This window comes from Taeniopygia guttata, chromosome 7 (genome assembly GCF_048771995.1).
Source record: "Taeniopygia guttata chromosome 7, bTaeGut7.mat, whole genome shotgun sequence".
Lineage (NCBI taxonomy): Eukaryota > Metazoa > Chordata > Aves > Passeriformes > Estrildidae > Taeniopygia > Taeniopygia guttata.
In genome coordinates this window covers 7417637-7440565 of record NC_133032.1, presented here as the reverse complement: position 1 = coordinate 7440565, position 22929 = coordinate 7417637, and the positions used below count along the sequence as shown (strand labels likewise).

At 45.3% G+C, this 22929-nt stretch overlaps 1 protein-coding gene across 1 annotated transcript in view; it reads left to right on the top strand.

Moving 5' to 3' along the window:
- GLI2 (GLI family zinc finger 2) overlaps positions 1-22929 on the top strand; it is a 187113-nt gene that overhangs the window by 153535 nt on the left and 10649 nt on the right. Inside the window, exons 6-11 of the mRNA XM_002190573.6 lie at positions 4700-4901; positions 6995-7208; positions 8755-8868; positions 11964-12095; positions 15685-15834; positions 19457-19621. Coding sequence (XP_002190609.5) covers positions 4700-4901; positions 6995-7208; positions 8755-8868; positions 11964-12095; positions 15685-15834; positions 19457-19621 — 977 coding nt within the window. The remainder of the gene's footprint in view (positions 1-4699; positions 4902-6994; positions 7209-8754; positions 8869-11963; positions 12096-15684; positions 15835-19456; positions 19622-22929) is intronic.

Here is a 22929-nt window from a genome sequence, read left to right as displayed (position 1 = left end):
AAAAAGTCCCAGAGCACCCCATAAGTGCTGTGTCTGGAATCCTGCTGCACTCTGGTTTCTAAAGAATTCAATTTACATATGCAAGTTGGGTCGACTAAACAGTTACCTTGTGGATTGGGAGTAGAAGAATGCAGCCTTGTCTTTCAGCTAGGATTTGAGGGAAGCATTAGTATTCCTTGAACTGCAAAGTTGATCAGCCTGTGGAGAGAAGAAAGAAGGGTCCCAGGGCAGTGTCTGGTGCCAGAACAAATGTCCAGCATCTGCTGCAGTCTAAAAAAGAGGTGTGTTGCCTCTGCAGAAGGAGAGAGGGGAATAAGGAACTGGTTACACAAAGAGTGTTTGTAGTTTATTGCCGCTTATCAGTTATGGGACCGTTCTGTGTTTTTATGGTGCTCTTGGTTTTCATTTGATGATGGGAGTGGGGAGGATATTTCTGTACACTTTGGATGGAGTTTTCTTGGTGAATGGTGAGGAAGAAGGACCATTTTGATAACATAGTATTTATCCTGGGGCTTGGCCAGGGGATGGAGGGGAAACAGTGGCTCTGGCCAGGTTTCAGTGAGGGGGGCAGGCAGGGTGTGAGCCATCTGCAGCCCATGTGCCTTACAGGCTTGTCTGTTAGGGAGCACATAGCCCTGATGGTCCTGTGCTGTCGTGATCACAGCCACATGTTTGTCTGTAAAGGGTTGCCTGAGATTTCCTTACCCTGAAGGAGCCTCGAAGGAGCTCCCCCTGAGTGTCTGGCATTTCTTTCAGGAGGGCTTTGCTGCCACTTTCCTAGTGTGGCATAAGGTCTGAATTCTCTCTCCAGAAGAAAACATCTCTTGTAGAATCCCTCTGATAGCCCACGGCCACAGAAGTGGTCAGAGCAGGAAGTTCTGCTCCCACCTCCCAGACAAGTTCAGGGGTCTGATCCTGCCCTTGGGGACTGGGACCAGGCACCAAAGTTGGTCCACAAGCCACCACATGTAAGAGCTGACCATTTGGTTATTACTGGCCTGTTGTAGATTAATCTTCATTTGGGAGGTTTCTGAGCAACTGGTGGATGTGATAATTCATGGGCACCACAAGAAAGTGCCAAGGATACTCTTTCCTTCTAGCAAAGAAATCTGGACTTTCCTCCCAGCTCTAACCTGTCTGGGGAACTTCGCCCAACATATTTTCCAAATATCAAAAAGTTCTTTATACTAATCCTGTTCATTTTGAGAAGTTGGCATTTTGGAAAGGGGAGAGGAGGGAGGAGTCTTAGTGATAAATGTTCCCAAAGCTTTCCATCTGTGTGTCTGAAAAGTGTCTCCCGCCTTTAGTTACTTCTCTGGGCACAGTCCCTGCTGAACAGTTGTGTGTTTTTCTTTTAGAACAACACTGGACCTCAGGCAGCAGAGAACTTCACTTATATGCCCCAGTGGCTGTCAGTCAGCCTGTGTTGAACACCTTGCTATGTACAGCTACACAAATGCTGGCCACTGCTGCTGCCTGGTACCATTTAACATTAGTGCTCCATGTCCTCAGATCCGGAGATTCAGATCACGCAAACTTTATTATTTAGAAAAATCCCAATGTTGCTAATCTGCTTTTAAATAATAATTTTGTAAAGATTCTCTCTTCCTAAATGCACTAGTGAGCGTTTCTTCTCGTGCCTAAACTCCTTTTCTGTTTCGCAGACGATTCTCTTCCCAGGCTCCTTGGGCAGGCTGTCATTAAGAAGAGAGGAATTGTTCATCCGTAGCACGATTTTAGGTCACAGCTTTCTGTGGAAGCCTGCAAGACCTAAGAGGCTTTCGTGTAAAGCATAAGCCCAACCTATTGGATCTGCTATCAAACATTTCAGATAGCCCATAGTACTTGCAGGATCTAAATTAGAGTGGACACTAACACAATGCATATTGCTGGTTTTGGGCTGGAGAATTCCCAGGAGAGCTTGATAATCTGACAGCTTTCCACAGAGTTTTACATGGGGAAAAAAATGACACATCTGTGTGCAGCAGGGAGGAGTGCCCACATCATCTGCACAGCTAAAATCCAGGTTTCTGTTGGACATCAGGTCTTCTTCCCTCTGCAAATTAATGTGAACCAATGGCTGATCCAGCACAGTGAGCATAAATCATGTGAAGGAAGAGCGAGAAATGAGTACAAGGCTTTTCTTTCTATTTAGTAATTTATCAAGGGAAGTGGCACATTAATAAACAGATCTCCCTTGAGATGTGGGAGTAACAGAGATAAATATGACTGTCAAATCTGGCCTGCTTCCTTCTGTTAGAGAAGAAAGAGACTGTGGGAATGCAAATGCAGGAAACAATATCTGTATCTGGAAATACGCATATTATCTGTAGGACAGAAACCCTGACAACTCATCTGAGATGGGGCCCCATCGCACTTGGTGCAGTATGTACACAATAAAATACAAGCCCTGTCTAAAGGAGCACATCTAAATAGATGACACTGGGAAATAGGGACACAGAAAGAAGCAGCAACTTGCTCAAGGAGGTGTGGCTGAAGAGGACTGGGAAGAGTACCCAGATCTTTCCAGGTTGTGGTGCATGTATTGAGTCAAGATTCCTTATGGCCAGAGGAACGTTATGATCTAGGCCCAAGCAACCTTCACGTTGTTTGGTCTAAGGTTCTGGCAGGGCTCAGATTTCAAGAACCACATGGGAAGTTTGGGAAGTCTCCATTTCAGCCTTTTGGGCCAGCCTTTGCTGAGAGGAGTTCATTTGCACAATTTGGTTTTGTCCACAGTGCCTCTAGAAAGTGGCTGCATCTTTTCTAACTTCCAGGGAAGTGTCACATAGAGTCTTTCAGCTGCAAGCATTTGGGAAGTTTGAGCCTAGTCCCTCAAAATCGTGGGACAGCTTTAACACTCACGTGGTGTTTTTTATAGACTGCTGCCCTTTCTCTTTGCTGTCTGATCTTTCAGTTATGTTTTCTAGCATCTCTCTGCCCCCTGAGGCTGCACAATGTAGTTGTACAAAATATTATAAGAATGTGTTGAATGTATGTTGAATGTAAACAATCTGATTTTTAAGAGAAATTTCCTATATTGTCAGTTTTTCAGTAAAGGCATTGCATCTAGCCACTCTTGAAGCTGCTTAGGTGTATAACAAAAGTCACAAGAGTGCTTGGTTCAAGTACCAGCTTAGCCTTAGATTTCCAGTGGCACACTGGGAAAGTAATTTATCTTGTGCAGTGAGTGTCATTATGGGGACTAAGAGGATGGTGGTAGTAAACCCCATAGATTACACAGCACCTGGGCATGGTAATGGCAGAGCCACTTTGGTGCATGGGCAAGTCATGTGGAGGCTGGGATACTGCAACCCAGCCACTGGTCTCAGGGAAATGCTGACACAGACTGCTGTGAGCCAACACAAATCAAGGAATTGTTTGATCACACCAGCAAGATACATCTTACCTCATTCTACACCCCATTCACCCTCTCACATACCAGTACTGTCATCAGGACAGAAAGTTCACGCTCTTACAAAGTGTCAGGCTTGTATTTAGTGATATGCAGCCAAAATCAGTGCCTTCAACCAGCTAGAGGAAAATGGCTCATACTGCCTGTCTGGGCAGTTCGGTGTTTTATTCACAGCATTTAATAGGATAAACCCATAGTACAGGATACTTTCTGGGGGAGACCACCACGGGAGAAGTCATGTGGTGATACATTACTGTGCTGATCAAGGGAAGAAGCTGAAGCAGCTGAGCCCTCCTGCACCCCTGGGTGGATCCAGGGATTACCAGTCAGGACCCATTGCCAAGTGCTATATTTTACCCTCGGATTTTTTTTTTTTTTTTTTAAATACACAATCCAAACATTGCTTGCTTTGGAAGGATGAGTCATTCCAGGCAGGCAGGGTTTGGATGTGGTGCCCTGGTACTGAGGAAAGTTGTGATATGGCCCATCTGCAGCTCCCATCCATGCCACCCCAGAGAGCTGCAGGTGCGTCAGGCCTGGGCAGAGTTTCCTTTGGGTGAAGTCAGTCGTTCCAGTTAGTGGTGCCAAAACACTGAGGGGTGCCAAGCTTTTACAGTAGTGACCCAACATGTATTGCAGATCCATACGTGGGCCTGGCAGGGTTGGAAATGACTTCATGCCTGAATGATTGACAATTGCTAATAGGTTCCAGGCACTGGCAGGTCCCCTCAGAGCGGGAGAGCTTGAACTTTGTGCCTGAGCTGCCAAATTGGTTTTCTTAAAACTCTTAATTTACTTTCAGGGTTTCTGGAGCCTCGCCTCCTCCATTAATTGGATGGTCAGCATTGTGCTCACACTCGTTTGGTTTCCGTTCCCCACACACACAGGCACGCACTCACCATTTGCAATGGTCGCCCGGCTTGGATGCGCAGCTCCTCTGGCCTGCTGCTCCTGACACCGAGGCAACATGGCTGTGCTCATGGAAACCTTGTAGGCTTTCTCCTTTTTAAGTTAATTTGGTGCCTATGAAAGGGGATGATGGACAGGATTCTGTACCCTGAGGACAGCAAAGCAAGCAGGCTTTCATGGCGCTGCTGACCCCTGTGATTCAGCGCCCAGAAGAGAGGAAACCTCCCATCAAAGGGCAGCTGGTCCCTGTGCTGCTCCTGGGTCCTGAACATCCTGCAGCAGTCGTGAGCGCAGCAGTTCTCAGCACTTCCAGCTTGCCTGCAGGAAGGGAGCAGCCCACTGGTCTTGTCTGACAAAGCCTCTCTTTTCCTGCAGTGTCCCGGTTTTCGAGCCCGCGGGTGACTCCAAGATTAAGCCGGAAACGAGCCCTGTCTATCTCCCCACTCTCTGATGCCAGCATTGATCTCCAGACAATGATCAGGACCTCCCCAAACTCTCTTGTGGCATATATCAACAACTCCAGAAGCAGTTCAGCAGCGAGTGGCTCCTATGGCCATTTATCTGCCGGGACGATCAGGTAAAGCTCTGGGATCAGCTCCATTCAGCTGAGGAACCACCCACACGAAAGAAGGGATGATCCTCCAGCAAGGGAGAGCTTCCCTTCCTTGCAGCCTCTGCTTTTGTTCATCAGGGTTGTGTAGCATAGTAAATCAAAGCCCCCATGTGGTTTTGCATGTGGAAGGGTATTTTGTGGCATTTGGGGTGGTGTTTCTTTGGCTGGATTTGGGTTATTAGCTACCACTTTTCCAGTAATTACAGTATGATCATGCCTCCCTTCAAGCAGAAACAGATAATAAATTTATCTCAAAAAAATGCTCATTGTGAGAAGTTTAGTTAAGAAACACTCTGATTTAAGAGATTGCCCCAAAGTACTCTCCAAATTACTGTCCCACATTCTTAGAAAAAATGTTGCCTGGGTGGATAGAACAGCCTAATTCTAAAAGCCTATTTAAACCAAATCTAAACCCTTGAGTAAAGTTTTGTTCAAATCTTAATTAAAAAGCACTTACATTAGGCAGCTGACTGTTGTCAATCCCTGCTGTGATTGCTTCACCCAAGTTTCGCAATGTTATTATTCTTTTTGTTACTTAACTGTTAAAAATGTAAGATCTAATTAACACTGATGTTGCAAAGCAAAGGGTTACAAAGATTATGCGTGCTTAAAACTTGTGGGGGAAAACAGAGATGTTTTTATTATTAAGTGTAGCATTAATTATGTAAGTTACTTTATCCAGCAGCATAATTTAGAAATTGACTGTAAAATCAAACATAAGGCTGATATAAACAGATTGCAAATTCTTGTCTGGTAATCATATTTTTTCTCATCTTTTTACCTGTTCTCATTAGCTGCACATACCTGTAGCATCTCAACTTATACTCAGATATTAAGAGTAATATCTGGTATTTTTAACCAATCCGTAGAGTCCAGGGACTGACCCAGTGGTCGGCTTTCAGCCTCCAAGGGAATAATCAACTAATAATAAAGAATTTGAACCCCTTCTCAGTGTTCTAAAAATAGATCCTAAATTTTAGGATTTGTAAAATGGGTAACATATATAGCAGCATAAGTGCCAGAAATTTCTTATGAAAAGACTTTTTTGTTATTATTTTAACAGCATCTCAGAGGCAGGAATGAAATACTCTCTCCAAAAGCAAAATTGGTTATTAAATGTGTTTCTAATGATGGCTGTATTCTCTGAGCACTCACACCTTGGGCAGTTTTAGTGGTGTGAGAGAAGATACCATGAGGGTAAAGGTTCAGGGCAGCCACTTCTTGAAGATAGCAAATAATCAAGTTTGGACCTGTCTATGGTTCATGCATCACACATCTAGAGTTACCACAGAGCATTTTCTGTGCTTCTCTCTCTCTGCCCAGTGGACTTGCCCCTGGGAGTGAACCCCTTTTTTCCAAAAGCAGAACTTTATTTTACTGCTCTCCAGTGCTGCATCCTGTCTTGGACCTGTTGCCCCAGTTATTGCGCAAGCAGCCAGGGGCGAGTGGTGTTCTGGTCACTGCTGACCTAGATTGGAGATGAACCAGTGACCTACATAGGAATTGTGACATGCTTCAGCAGTCCCCTGAGCCAGCACTCCCCTCACCTGAAGTCAGAGTAAACTGCATGGTTTTGGACTATGTTAAGTGGATACTTATTCATCCTTGCTGTAATCTGTGCCAGGTGAGCCAGGTGATGCTTGTTTTTCATATTCAGGTTAGCATAACCCCAAAGCTGCAAGTTTGCAAAAGAGGTCTGCCTGGGGAAACCCAGGAGCCTTAGGGGCTGCAAAGCCAGATTTGCCCAAGTCCCATACTCTTATGAGCTCCCAAGGGCTTTTGTTGGGTTTTTTTACATAGGAAGCGAAGAAATCACGATCAGTCTAATCTTGGGTCAAAATGATTCACAAGTTTGCTGAGGCACGTGTACTTCAAATCATGACTTTGCAGTAAAGCAGGTAGTCAGGCTTATCCTTATGCATTGAAGGCATCTATCTGGGCATTGCAGCCTGGTTCCTGGAGTCTCCAAGAATCCAAACTGCAATCAGTGACTGGCTAATATGATAAATATTGTTTAAAATAACTCCTCATCATTTCTCTTTCTCCTGTTGCTGCAGTCCAGCATTCAGCTTCCCCCACCCGCTTAACCCCGTGACATACCAGCAGATCCTGACGCAGCAAAGAGGCCTGAGCTCAGCCTTTGGACACACTCCTCCCCTGATCCAGCCATCCCCAACCTTCCCCACACGGCAGCATATGGCAGTCATCTCCGTGAACCCATCACCAGCACAGAGCAGCAGCAACAGCAACTGCATCTCTGACTCCAGCCAGGTAGGGACAGCCATGCTGCATGGCACATGTGGGAACGGAGGCATGTTCTCCATGAGATGTGGGCTTCCCTTCATGGTGGTTGTGGGAGTTTTAACAATTCTCTTTTTTACTCACTCTGTCCCTTCATGTTGCCTTTTCCTTTTCATGGGATGTGTTTCTGAATTAGTCACAGACAAGTTTTGCACCCATCTACCTTCCTTGCACCTACCCTTGCTAAAACCAAAGGCCTTGGTCCATCCAAGTATTGAGCACAATATGTAAGGTCATCCCAGGCAGGAAATCTCCTTGAACATGCTCTGTCCTATGAAGTTGAGGGAAATCAGTTGCTTTAGTGCTTTGCAAAATAAGCACCTGTGAACCAAGCTTCTTGTTGGGACCTTCACCAATCCCTCCTTCCTTTAGTACTCATGTGAACCATGATGATGTTCTTAATCTTTAATGTGTAAGTGCATTCTATGTAGGACCTCTTCACATTTTACTTGCTGTTCCTTCTTTTTCAGTAGATTTTCTCTCAATATGTCCCTGCTGTTGATTTTTACTACTAAAGTTTACAAAACCAGGGGGCAAATTTTGAAAACTGAATGAGATCCCACACCTTAAATGCATCCTTACTAATACCTGTGAGCACACAAGCACATATATGTGTACACAAGCCCTCTACATGCACTGGGTTAGTGAATATGCCTAGCACATTCTTAATCATTTTTTCTTTTCCACATACATTCCTTCCAAGTCTAAACTGCAGTTGCTTTTCTCCCCAGAGACTTATTTCACTATATGTCACACCCATTTCACATCGTTTTAGTAGCATCATACTGAACTTTTAAGACTGGTTTATTGTTTTAGGGTTTCTCATGGCTGTTGCACTACAAACTCTGTTTGTTATTGCAGTCATTTGATTGATTGGTTTTGTTTTCTCCTTACAAACTGGCTACCAAAATAGTGTGGCTAGAAAGAGTCCTGTCTCTGTTTAAAAATTTGCAGGACCAATCTTGAGCAATTAGCAAGAGTATTTAAAATGTTAATGTTCCAATTTTGTGCACATACAATGGGATGTTTTTTTCTCCTGAAGTTGTTCTTATTTTTTAAGAGCTTAGCAAATTACACACATAGTCTTTCATGGACACAGCATGCCAGAGCCCTCACATATAACCAGAGCCCCCTGCTTCCCCCAGGAATTCATCTTCTCGACAAATCATTTCATTACATTGAGAAATAAAATTGGCTTGGGTGGGGGTTGTATAAGGCTTTGATGGCTATGCCATGGACTGGATTGCTCTGAAACAGTGCAGCAGTGGAGAGGCCAAGCTTGCCAGCGAGCCTGCAGAAGTTGGGGCTGCCCTTGATTCTTCTTCCCTCTCTCCCATCCCTCTGCTTTGCACAAACCCACATGAGCTGGTTTTCCTGTGAACCCCAGGCCAATCCTGCTGTCCTCTGCCACTCCTGAAGCTCAACCTTGACTAATTTTAAAGTTAGTTTTTAATGAGGAAGTGAACGTCTGTTATCCCAAACCCAGCGCCATTTCTTGCCTGGTTTTCTTTTCTAGACCAAGCAGAGCAGTGAGTCGGCCGTGAGCAGCACCGTCAATCCAGTAATTAACAAACGCAGCAAAGTCAAGACTGAAGTTGAGGGCTTGCCCCCAGTGTCCCCAAACACACAGGTAACCTCCCTGCTGTGAGCCATGTTGTGGGTTGAGGCTGTGAGCTGAGTCTCATGTTTGGAAATTACCCTCTTGGCATCAATTGTAGCTGGGAATAAGGCAGCAAAATCTGCCAGGCAGGCAGATTTGTGCTCTCTTGGAGGACAAAGCTCAGGAAGGGACAGGGCAGAGCTGCTGTGACTGAGTGAAACATTCCATGGGTATTTGGGACTCAGCTTGCTGTTGCTGTGCTTGGATAGGAAAAAAAAAAAAAAAAAAAAAAGGAGAAAGCAAATATATCAAGTGTAATAATGTAAAAATGATGTCTGAGTTTTCTGTGCTGCAAAGCAAGCAGCATTAGTCTTAGAACAAACATAGATTATGAGGGAAACTTGCATGTAGGTAGAAAGCTTGCAAAAAAAGGATGACTTCTTGATTCAACAAGGAATTGCTCCTAGAAACATCCTTTACACTGGTGACACAACATTTGACACCAAGAAGGGCCCAGAGGCCTTTGCTTTCTTTCTGGAGCCCTGTGATTGCAAACTGCTTAATGGCTGACAGTATCCATCTGACCGTCCTTTATCACAACTGTAAACTATCAGGAGTGCTCTGGGCACTTCATTTTCATGAAATATTAAGCCGTGTTATTGTCAAGCGAATGGAAGAGTTGATGACAAATTTCTCCTTCTGCCCTGGTTCAGGAGCAGGTCTCAGCATGATGCATGGGGACAGCAACGTGTGCAGTCATCAGGGGGCTGGTAAAATTGATGAAGATAGCATATCAGGGAAAGATAAACATGCTGTAGTCAGCACGATTAGGGCAAAGAGGCACCTCTCTGGAGCTTTGAGTTTAGGAGTGCATCTACACACTGCTGCAAAATCACATGCCCTGAGAAACCAATCTGGCCACCGCCTGGGCTAATAGGGCAATGTGCTTATTTCTTGCAGCAAATGAAAAAACATTTGAAAGCCATCAGTTGCTTTCTCAAAGCATGTGTTAGTGGAGGAGCTACGGGACAGACAGCTGCTTGCTCAACAGCCGCCATCCTCCGTGCGCTGCTCCATGCGAAGCCGTGTGCGCCCAGCTTGGGAGTGCTTGGATAGCACCAGCCTGGCTCACCCCTGCAGCCCTGCTCCAGGGGTTTTATCCACTGGGTCTTAAAAACACTGAAATTGGCACTGAAGCGGGGGAGTGGTTTAAAGTAGTGCAATGAGATTTTATTAGAATAGCGCGGTGAAATTAGGAGTAGGAAAATGAACACTGATCATCTAATAGTTCTTAATGAGGCGGTATGTGAAGTAATTCCCCAAGAGAAATGTCGGTTCCACATCTTGCGGTATTTCAATATTGACTGGGAAATTACTAGAAGGTACCATGTAAAAGACAGCCTGTTCTTGGCAAAGAGAACAAATTAAAAAATTGAATATAGTGGGTGTCTCCTTTGGTCTAAGCAAGAAGAATTAATTAAATTTAGAAATTCCTTTTCTGCAGGAGACTGTGCTGAAAAGTTGTGTTATAGTCAGTTAGTAATTGACTGATCCACTTTTTGCTGACTGTGAAGTTCATCTATCCCCAAAAACGTGTATGTTTTGTTTTGGAAATGATGCATTTGAAACACCTCATGTGAGTTGTGAATTGGGTGTTTGCAATCCTTGGCAAGATAGTATCTCCCATGATGGTTTGTGCTGTAAAAATACAATCAGGCAAGATTTGTGGGACACAGTGAAGTACCAGACATGAGGGACCTGAGTTACTGAACTTCTGCAGTTCCACAAGAGAGCTCCAGTACAGATTCAGACTAGCATTGAACTAGCTAGAAATGAAACAAGTCAATCCTTTTCAACAAATGTAAATTGTTACAGTTCCGTTTTTCCAACAGAAAGTATAAAATTTTTGTCTGAGTAAGATTTTTAGTAGAAAATTACAGTTGTCCAGGAACCATGCTTTGCACAGAGACAAACATTAAAAAAAAAATTAGTGTTTAAAGCTCAACCAAACAAGAATTGCAGGAAAAAGAAGCTGCTGTTTGAACTTTCTCAGACTGTTGCTCTGGGCTCTGGTATAGTTTGAATCTCCAGAAGTCTTTCTGTAAATTACTACAGTTTCCTGTCCCAAGATCCACCTTGCAATATATATATTTTTTTTTTTTTAAATAAGAGCTAATTAAAACAAATCTCTTCTGTCTGAAGTGTCCTGGAGGCAGGATGCTTTGTGCTAGGCAGCAGCAGTATCTGGGAGGAAGGGGGTCTTGCTAGATTTCCAAGCCAGTTCTGGGTGCTGATGGCTTTGTCTGTAGTGCGGGTATCTGATGCATGCAGGACAGTTGTCCTTACTCAGATTTATACTAATTATCTTGTATGTTACACAATAGTGTAGTTACCCATGCTTTAATCCTAGCAGCATAACAAAAATCTTCTGTGCTTCATTTAGCACTGAGGAGCTGGCTAGACAGAGAAGTTAAGGAGAGAGCTCACAGTGTACCCAGCATAAAAGCAACTCAAAAATGAGTCCAGAGTCCCAGGAGCTCTGTTCTACAACCTACTCTTCACTGGGTCTTGCTCAAGCTTTCCAAACTCCCCTCTCAGAGAAGTGCTTTGAGAGCTCATCACTTCATCCCTGTGGAGCATCCTGCAGGCATAAATCTTTGGGTTAGGTATCATTTTCTCATCTACTGAGAGATGTGGGAAACAGGAATCCCCTGCTCAGCCCATGTCAGGTGAGTGGGCTCTGGCCTCTGACTGCCCTGTGATTTCTTTATGCTCATGTTTCTCCACACCCCCCCAGATCAGCTGTTTTGCTCCAGCAAATAACACAACCAAAGGTCAGAAGCCATCTCTTTCCTTTTTTCAGTTTTTCCTGGGACTGCCCACAACCCAGCTAAATCCAGGCTCTGCTTCAACAGTGGCTTTGAGGTGTTTCATGTTTTGTCATCAACTCTGATCCACTTCTGCCAAAACCCTGTAGCTCCTTATTTCACAGTTATCATGGATGTTAGGTAGCCACAACAAGCATGGTTTTGTGATCAGTTGATACTTGCCCTGTAATCTATGAGTGATGGAGGAATTCAGATGAAAGAAGTTCACCTTATACAATGCACCGTTATGTGTTGCAGGAGCATCTGACAGACCTGAAAGAAGATCTTGATAAGGATGAATGTAAACAGGAGCCTGAGGTTATTTATGAGACTAACTGCCACTGGGAAGGGTGCACAAAGGAATATGACACTCAGGAGCAGCTCGTCCATGTGAGTAATGGTTGGGAGGAAACCCCAGCGATAAATTTGGGTTTCTGTGCACTTGTCCTCATTTTTTATCACTAGCTGCTGTACAGCCAGAGCTCACCCTGGGAGCTACTAAAGGTGCAAATCAGAGATACGGTGTGTAAACACTGCCAAAGCAGGTCGCTGCTCCCCGAGGAGCTCAGCTGAAAGAAGCCTCTCATAGATTATGTGATATTGCTCCCTTCTCAGCTGCTGAGGCTGCACTTTCAGTCTCCCTTGTGCATGGCCCAACGACAGAAGGCTCAGTGCAGAAGACTGGATCAGAAAATGGGGAAGGGGGCTGAGCCCTTCTCTCTTCACTGGCCATATTCACTGAGCCTTCCCACAGAGCTACACCAACTATGGGTCAGGGATCATCCATGCTGTCCTCAGTCCTAGTCCAGGCTGGGAAAGCTTCTAATGCTGCTGTTAGTGAGCTGTAGAGCCATATCACTTCGAGGCTGTTGACCTGCTCAGCTCATCCCTCCCACAGAAACAGAGCACTTTCAGAGTTGGGAGATATGCTCCATGTCTGAAATACAGAAAGTGGGTTGATTTTCTAAAACTTGTGCAACAGGGCTTCCATAATCACAGTGATGTTCCCAAACCAGTGTCAAAACCGCTCTCTGAAGGATCCCCAAACCAGGTCATTAATCAGATTTTCAGTTCTAATTAATTCCAAGAACCTTTTGTGTGCTTTGCTTCATCTGGGTATCCACCATTTCGTTCCCTTTGGCTTCTGGGGTCAACAAATTCCTCATCCTCAGGGAAATGTCTGTGAAATTGGACATGATCTGTGTCTAAGCCCCATCTTGCTCCCAGCCCAGCACTCTCCCAGTCTTTATTTTGGGTCTGTGGTATGAGTCCCATTTCTTTGAAGCCAGCCCATATCTGCTGGGAATTCACCAGCCCAGCAATACTGATGCTTGCAAAAGAGTTTTGCATTAAACACATTTTGCAACAGGAGCTGCTACCTTTCCCTTTAGCTGCTTGTCTCAAACAGGCTCCCAGCATGCCAGGGGCCACCCATGTGCAACTCACATGTAGACCCCTTCCTGAGGGCTTGTGTCTGTTTTCACCATTTTATATATATCTTCATTTTGGATATGAATAGGTGCTCACAAATTGGCATCAGTCACCATTTGCCCAAGTTCTGCACACAAACATTGTGCAGAGGGACTACACTCTAAATTATAATTTTGGGCACACACTCTTCTTCCATCTAAGGCTAGTGCCTGCCTGTCTCTGCTGGAAGCCACTGGTTCAGTGCATCAAGTCCTTGAGTACAGACAGATTTGGAAACAGTTTTCAAGGCCAGTTGAGTGATAAGGTGTTTAATGGGTTGCACATTGCATGCTATGGGGCATTGGTTTTTTTGGGTTAAACCGCAGCATGCCTGTCAGATGGGCTTGGCTCACATTTGTCCAGCAGTTTTTGTGTGTTTCCTTCTCAGATGTACGAAAAACTAACTCTGCCCAGAGCAAAGTGCAGAGCACCAGGAAGCTCAGCACAATTTATTCCCAGAAAAAAACCCAACAAAAATAAACAAAGAAAAATGTTTGATTAAATATTCCAAGATTTTCCTAAATTTGGAAAGTTACAAAAATTGAGTCTTCTGTACTGTGATTGCTAGCAACATGGGGTTGTGGATTTGGGATGCCCAAAATACACATGCAAATGAAATACAGATGTCATGGGCCAGCTTCTGAGAAGGTGCCATCTCGCCATGCATGGAAAAACTCCAGTTTGTGTGCAGAACAAAGTACCTGGGTGAGCAGAGTCTGTTGCTCACACACAGTGTGCTTGTGGGAGAAGTGCATGCCACCAGGGAGCAGCAGCAATGATGACATATTTTTTCCAAGCACCACTGCTGCTCCCAACCTCAAAGGTCACACTCAAATTGAGAGAAGCCTAAGCAAAGCTTTCAGCCAGGTAGGGACTAAGGAGCTGTAGCTGAAGTGGGGTGAGCTGTGCAACTCCTCATAAAGCATGTGATGGGAAGCAGATGTTGCCTAGACAGGGAGTGAATAGTCTTGAATTGGGGGCTACAGTTCCCCTCCTTTAATGTTCTTACTCTGGCTCAAACAAGACCAAAAGGGTAAGCCTGTGCTCTTCCACACTCCTAACATTGCTGTGTGTAGTTGTGGTTGCAAGTTAGATTCCCACACAAACAGAGCCTGAAGATGTATCTCCTCAGTCTGGTCTGGACATGGTTTAGCATGTCCATGGGTCTCTGGGGAGGTTCATCAGATTTCCATCATCTGAGGCTAAAATTTCACACTGATGCCACGTTGTAAAACCAGAACTGTAGGCAGCAGAACTCTAAAACCATACAAAGCCTCTCCCAAACCCGGGCTCCCCCAGCTCTCCCAGCACACAGCTTTGGCTCTCAGTGTTTATGTGTGGTGCCCAAGAGACCAGCTAAGCCCCACACATCTCCTCTTGTCCCTGGGTAGAACTGGGACCCCAGGCAGCAGGACCCTGACCCCAGGATTGGACTGCAGCACACAGAACACTGAGACTGGCTTCAGCTGGGACTGTGAAGGCTGATGAATCTGTTTTAATGTACTTTTGTGTCCTCATGCTGCCTCACTGCCCCAAGAGAGTCTCATCCCTAGCTGCAACATGTGTGCTTGGCCTTGGCCGGGGGATGAAGGCGGGGCTGGAGAAGATCTCAGCACAAAAAAAGCCAAAACCCAAAACCAAAGTAGTTTATTTTAGGATTTCCTGTCAGTGAATGCCTTCTGAAAACACAGGAGCGAGGACAGGCATTATTTTTGGCAGTGAGACCCCATCCAGAGAGACAAGGCCGCCACGGGAACGGCGCTGCTGACGGGCTGGCCTCTGGCTCTGTTTATTTTGGGCAGGGCTTCATCTGCCCTGCGCTGGGAAAAAAACGGCCCTTCTCCATGCCAGGGTGGATGAAGGCACCATTCTGGGTCTGGCATTTCAACACTCCAGCACAGAATTTTGTGGGCCTGAGTAATTATCAGTAATTGAGCTCTCCCTGCTGCATAGCTCTTAGATGCTGTAATTTCCTGCCAGCCACCATCTCTGGACAGCAGGTGGATGTCATGGGGCCAGCATATGGACTTAGATGCATAAGATCATTTAGGATGGAAACTACCTTTAGGATTATTGAATCCAAACAAGGTTTGTCTCCTGTCCATCATCCTCCAGCAGCACCCCAGTAAGGGGTCTCAGGTGTGTAAATGCAGCACAGGAGGGTTCAGCAGAAACAAAAATTACTCTGTCATCCCCATCAAGAATGGCATCAAGCAGCTGGGGGCACACTGAGAGGGCTCCCTGCCCCCAAAAGATCCCATTGCTTTTGCAAACCTCCCACTTCTAGCCTGCTTTGTACCCAGTGTGCTGGGTGCTGCACACCTTTGCAGGACACACCAGGCCACAATGCTGGGTCCATGTCCCTGGTGTCACCTGTGCACCTGGCACCCAGGTGCTGCAGTGCCTGACAAGCACTGGGGAGGGAACATCTGGCTTTCGAAGCACTGTGCATGATTCCCTGGCATCAGCTGTTCCAGGAGTGACCTGGTTTTCCTTTCTGTCCTACCAGCACATCAACAACGATCACATCCACGGGGAGAAGAAGGAGTTTGTGTGCCGCTGGCAGGACTGCACACGGGAGCAGAAGCCCTTCAAGGCTCAGTATATGCTGGTGGTGCACATGCGAAGGCACACGGGAGAGAAGCCACACAAGTGCACGGTGAGCTGGCAGGGACACATGGTGCATCTCACTTGGCATGTGGGACACCAGGCTGGGGTGGTCACAGAAATGTGATTGCAGATGTAGGCACGGCTTCAGGTAGGGCTCTACCAGTTAGCCACTGGCAGCAGCTCAGAGCCAGTCCAGCCCTCTGTGTCTGGGCTACAGATACTTGCAGGTTAGACCCTGGGGACAGGACAAGGGGTCAGTGAGTGTGGTTGAGGTGTTAGTGGGCAAAACTGCATTTCCTTGGGAAGAACTATTTCAGAACTACCACAGACATCCAAAGCAACTCAGGACAAGTCACTTAAGGTGAAAATCCAGCCAATTTAGTTGCCTGCATCCAAGAAAGAGATCCACATCTTTCTTGGATGTGGGGAGCTTCCTAACCCTGGTTGTGTCTAACCTGGCATCACCCACTACAGCTGCTGGGAATGCAAGATTCCCTCACCCACAGACCCAAGCATGCACACATGCCTCTTTCTAGCCTGGGAATCTAGGCCAACACCTCCTGCCTCTGCTCTCTTAATCCAGAGGTGAGGTTATGCCATAGGTGCTTAAACCCCAAGAAGAGCTCAGTCCCCAGTCCTTCTGCATACCAGCAGGACTGTGTCTAGGGTTAAACACTGCCTGAGGAAGAGTATGGGGTACTGTTTTGTATCTCAGCCCTTTGGGTGCAAGCTCACTGACCAAATGGGAGAGCTGGGCTCTCCTCCTCCTTAGCCTCAAGATATGAAATCCCATGTGTGCCTTCACACTTGGTGCCTCTTACCAAACTGCTTGCAAATGTGGGGCAGCCAAGGATGCCTGATGCAAGGCACAAGAGGGAAGCAAGGTTATGGAGTTCAGTGACTGTGGTCAGCTGATGGGAGAGGTGTTCACAATCTCCCTCCTCATATTCTCCAGCCTTTATTCCTCCTAAAGGTCTTCTCCTCCCTGTCTTTTGATATCCTCTGCTCTCTGCCTTCTCCTCCTGATGGCATTTCATATCTCCTCTGCAGTCAGCATTACACTGTTCCTCTCCTCAGAGTCTTGGGGATGATTCTCTTTCTGCTTAGCAAATGTCCGAGCCCTCCTCCCATATCTTCCTCCTCTTCTGTTCCATTAGCCAATTCCAGCCCTTCTTGCTCCCTGGCTCTGCCCCAGCTCCTGCTTACAAATGTTAGGATATGTATGATTTGCCTGCTGCATGGCTCCTTTATCAATCTTCCAGCCTTGTGTTCATTTAATTTAGAGCATAAGCTCCCCTGGGGCATAGGGCCATGTCCTTTGTTTTAATCTTCTAAAGCACTTTGCCCAGTCTAGTGCTTTACCAATCTTCCTTAAAAGTATCAAGAAATATTGATTGTTGGTGCATACAAAGTGAGCACTGAGGGCAAGTCTAGCCTGCCCTTGTAGGCAGAGGGACTCAGGAGACAAAAACAGCAGTGGCTGAATCCTCTTTAGTGCTGTGGTTGAGCAGGAGAAAATACTGCTGCACAATCCTGCCCTTTTTAGGCCTCAGTTTTGTCACACTGGGGGCAATGGCAAGGCTGTGTTTGAGTCTCAAGTCACCCTCTGCCTCCTGGAGAACTGCAGGCCCTCCATGTGCAGTATGTTGCAGCAATTGTCCCCAAACTGGAGAAGCACCATTTTCTAGTTGTCTGGGATAATGGCAGTTCTGCAGACGGGGCCCTTCTGTGGCAGAGCATTCCTTGTCCAAGTCCAGCAATTTTTCAAAGCAACACTGGTTTCAGACAAGAAGTTTGTGGTGTACATAAAGCTACAGATGAGCCCAACTGCAGCCTGGGATTTGGTCAAAGATTATTTCAAGAGATGACAGCTAGAACTCCCACTGGCATAATCAAATCCACTCGTAAGAGTGGGAAAAACTGCTTTGAACATGCACAGGCTGCTTTGCTGAGAAGCTTTTATTTGAAAATGTGGCCTTAGAACTTTTGCTCTTAATAACTGCGTTTTTGTGTCAGTATCCAGCAAAACTAGAATGAACACATGAGTTGTCTCATGCTGAGTTCCTTTGTTTTCCAGCAAGAGGAATGATGTATTTCAATAACTGTAAGCGACTTGAGTTGTAAAGGATTGTTTGTACAGGGCAAAAGAAGAAAGAGATATACTGTGCTACCTCAGAGCTGTGGCATGTTCTGTGGGACAAATGGACTAAGGGAAGTTGTCTGAGGAAGAAAAACTGGATCCGCCCTGTCCTAACAAAGCTGTGGAAGGAATCAGTTCTTGCAGGATGCTCCTACTTGTCCTTGAAGAGATGTAAATATCTCAAGAGCAGAGCAACTCTTCCCTATGTCCTCCATCCCTATGCTAGACTTAAAGGGGATCTTAAGTAAGCCGCCTTTTCCAGCACAACAAAGTTGCATGGGATCAACCTGTACCTATTTCATGTGTTTCATGGGCTGCATGTTTGCCTCCCTCCCTGCAGCCCGGCAGGTCCTGTGCATGTGGAGCACAAGATGACAGGTGCAGGTGCCTTTGACCAAACCTTTGGATGTGTAGAACAACTCAACTGCCCGTGGGAAAATCAGACCTGGCCTGCTGTGGCTCCAGTTTCTTCACTGGCCAAGACTCAAACAGAGCAATGTGAAGTCTTGTCACAACTGAACTGAACTTGTAGATGTGTTTAAGTGATGTGAATACAACACATACATTACAGCAGCAGGGGCTGCTTGTTGGAATTTAAAGGGTGTTTTTTTGTATAAGGAAGTACAGCCTGAGCTTTTCAATGCTCCCAGCTGAGCAGGCAGTGCAACATTTAGTTAGAACTTGCAAGGGAGCCTTGCATTTCTTAAAACCTCCCGCTTGTTTTGTCAAAGAGCACTTTGGAGACTCATTGGTTGGAGGTGAAATCCTCCCATGCTGAGACGGGGCAGGTGCAGGGAGAAGCCTCCAGCCCAGCCAGAATGGAGGGTGGCAGGACTTTAATCACCCAAAGCCTCACCACATCTCCCAGGCTTCTCCTTCTCATTGTGTGGGCAGCTGGTTTCCTTCCAGGAGGAAGGTTCCTGGCCTGTTTTGTCATCCAGAAATCCATCTGTCTTCAAGACTGAGAGTCTTGTTTTTTAAACTGGTAATGTCAGACAGCCTGACCACAGCATCCTCCAAGAGCAAACCCAAGCTGTAATTTGGGGAACTTTAAAGCTTGCTAGATTTCTGGTTTTGTATGTTAGGGAGCTGTCTGCTCTTTCCAGTGTTGGTGCTAGTGAAGTTGCAAGGCTGGTCAGACTGTGGAGAAGCTGTCAGTTCACCAGGTGGGAAGGAGGGGGCCCCTGTTTCTGAGTGCTTTAGATGCAGAGGGGTGGCAGGAGGGGCTAAGAGAGCTCTGGGACGACTGGAGGGGTGTTTAGCCCTGCTGGAAAAAAAGAGTCACTTGTTGAAATGTCAGGTGGGTACTTAACAAGGAGTAGCACCTCAAATATGACTCACTGCTGAAACTCTCAACTTACCTAGGGAAGCAAATTCTCCCAACAAAGTGGATGTTGTTCCCTAAAACACAAGCCCTTTAAAAAGAAGGAAAAAAAGAAAGAATGGGAAACAGATTGGAAGGGTTTAGGCAGGGGGAAAATCAAATTTTTCTGGTTAATTAATCACTCCTCATGTGGTTTTTTTATTTTAGTTTGAGGGTTGTTCCAAAGCCTATTCCCGCCTGGAGAACTTAAAGACACACCTGAGGTCCCACACTGGAGAAAAACCTTATGTCTGTGAACACGAAGGCTGCAATAAAGCCTTTTCCAATGCCTCGGACAGAGCCAAGCACCAGAACAGGACACATTCCAATGAGGTAAGCCTGGGCTCACCACAGCTCAACGGAGGGCTTTTTTTAAATTTTGCTGACAATAAACATACACTTTACACACTGGACGCATGTAAAAAGAAACCTACTGTAATGTGAGGTTTATCTTATTTTTTAATGGGATTTATTTTTGCTGGGGAGCCAGACCGCATTAGCTTTATATTTATGAAAGCTGTGTTTAAAATCATAAACAGATGTTAAAGTATGCAAACTTTTTAATCGACTTTGGAAATGAAAACAAGCATTTTCCAAATTTATAATTTTTAATAGCACAGATAGTATACTACAGTTGTGCAAGTGGTGTTTAATATTACTGTGGAGCAGACTTGCAGTAATATAACAGCTACCCTGGATCCTGATGCTCTGGAAATAATAGTCCCTCCATCATTTGATGTACAATGATAGAGCACAATGCAATGCTTTGTTAACCTTGGATAATTAAGACCCACTATTAGTAGTTGGGGAGCAGAGGAAATTGCCTTTATCGTAACGCATGTGATGGTCTGTTGCAATCAACCACAGCCGACGATTGAAATTTATATTACCACTAATTAGCTGACATGGGAAGAAAAACAACACTCTAAAGTTCTAATAGTGTTTTCAGCCATGAAGAATTCGGTCTGTAGCCTAATTTGCAACAGTTAAATATAGACTATTGGAGAATGGAACACAGTTGCCACGGCTGACAGCCTTTTGAAGTGATGCTGTGTCTACAAAGGGCTTGTTGGGAGTATTTTTATCTCTGGCATAGTATCAGTCAGTGATAAGCAAAGCTCTGTAGGTTTCAGAGATTCTGTTTGAGTCAGAATAAGGACTCCAAATCTAGAATCCTCTTCCAGGCCGAGATGATGCTGAGATGGACCAATGAATGACTGGTATCCCAGGGTTGTTTGAACTGGTTTGGCTATGAACCCAAATGTCAGGATTGTTCTCCACCAGCAAGATGCAGGTTAAACTTGACCCATATCCACACTTAAACTGGATAGCTTGGAGTTGTTTTAAGGCTACACTAACCTTGAGGCCAGGAGGGACCAAAAAGATAGGTTGCAGCCTCTTGTCTGCTTGGCATCCTGCATTCCCAGGGAATGGTGTTTGACTACGTAATTTTTCTATGTTAAAGCTTCTTCCCCTGAAAAGTAGGCGATTGTGATTTAATCTCACATTTTAGGTGTTGGAAATTGCTTGTTCTCCAGCCCTGGATTCTTTTTTTGCCTTCCTCCAGTGACAGATAGTGCTGGATCCAGTGTCCCTTTCATTGTTGATATTTCCACTTCCTAATTTTGCAGTGTTAAGCCACTCTCCATAAGTTCATAAGATGAATAAATCAATAAAGCCACTGAAGATTTACATTTTTGCAACACTTTTTCCTGTCTTAAAGGAAATTTGCATCTCACTTTGATTCCTAAGGATTCACACGTGAATGGATTAAGACTGCTGGTACAGCTTTCAGTGCTGGAGACAGACTCACTCAGCCCACTCTGTGCACACTGATGACTTTTTTGCCCGTAGATCACTTGAGCTCAGATCCCTGGAGTTTTACCAGGAGCGTTGCTAGGCAGGGCAGTTTCCCATCTGAGCCAGCTAATGTCCCATGTAGAATTTTCATTCTGAATGTGTTAGTAAGTGTAATTTCTCCAATGGGTTCAGATTCCCAAGTGATCCAGATCAAGAGCTGCATTGGATCTGGGATGATTCCTCACTTCATCTGAGCAGAGCTTGAACACACTTGAAAGTCAGATCATTTGGGTTCCCTTTGTGCAAGAAGGTGAGGCTGTGGGGCAGGAGCATCCAGCTCCATGTCTCTTGTGGACCCTAAATCTAAATATGCTGACACTTGGCACAAACTGTTTTCAAACCACCCAGCCGAAGACTCCAATAACAGATAGGGATTTTATCCTCTGCAGTTGCTTTCCCTGAAGGACACCTACTCCTCCTCTGGTGTAGGAACAGCACAGCCACTAGTGGAGGATCTGTACCAGACCAGCTGGCCCTGCCGCAGGAACTATAAGGCACTACCACTATTCAAATTATCTTTTTTTGCAGTCGTGCTTACTCTTGGACTGCTGTTCAGTCCTCCTTGATGCAGTACAGAAACACCCCAAGACTGTGGGAGATCTGTAGGCTGCATACAATGGCTCTCTGGGCCATATTTTTGACATCCTCTTTCTGAGCATCATATAACATGATCCTTTACACCAGGTGGTATCCCTCACAGCAAAGCTCCTCACACTGGGCAGCAGGCCCAGGCAAGGGTCCTGCGTCCAGCTGTGGCCATGACCACTGCCTTAGCAAACTGTACTGAGACCTTGGCTCACAAAACCACACAAATGCAAAGCAGAAGTTTGTGGCTGTGAATATTTCCCATTACCCATTGGTAACTCTATTGTGGTTCTTAGCTACCTCCTAAATATTTTCCTCTGCTTGCAGTGTTTACTTGGATTACACCAGTTTAAGAGTTAGTCATCCAAGACTCCTCTAAGAGGGAAGTTCCAAGTTCCCTGTGTTTGTCACTATCATTGTGTGACAGGATGTAGGTGTATGGTCCAAACAAGCTGAAGTTCAAGGATGGGGATATGTTACCACACTGGCTTTGCTTTGATTGTTGAAATGTCATACACACTATATTTTAAATTTTCAGTGATTGTTTGAATCCCTTCAGGGGATGCCTTCAAAGTTACACCTGGAAAAAGGGCTTTCATCCTGTGACAACTCTCCAGTGCATACACAGAGGAGTGGCATGAGTTCATGGCCAGCCAAAGACTCAGAGTGACATTTTCAGCGACTCAAGCTGAACAAGGGTAAAACACATAAATCCAGTTCTGCTTGGTGTGTGGGGAGATCTACAGTTCTCCCACCCTAAGGAGTATTACCCTGTATGTGCATGAGCATAGGAGTTTAGCTATCTAAACTCTTGACTTCACTAGGGTGAAGGTGTCACTAGATGACAAAGTCTGAATAACCCAGGGACAGATGCAGGCATACTAATGAAACAGCAGCCATGCTTAGCTCAGTTGCAAGAGGTATGGCCTGGTGAAGAGGATGATTGAATCCCCTTAGGTGGAGTGTCTGCTGTCTAAGCAACAGTGATCATGTTACCCTAATTGCTGGGGTCTGAAAAATCATAACTGTTGAGCCTAAAGAATATTTACTAAAAAATATTTGAGCTGTTCATATACGGATTTTTTTCAGCACATGTGGTGGGGGTTCTGTTCTTTGTAATAAAGCTTAATAGCTGTAATAGTATTTCTATAATGCTTGTCCAAAAGGTTGCATGATATTTTTAAATAAATTATTTT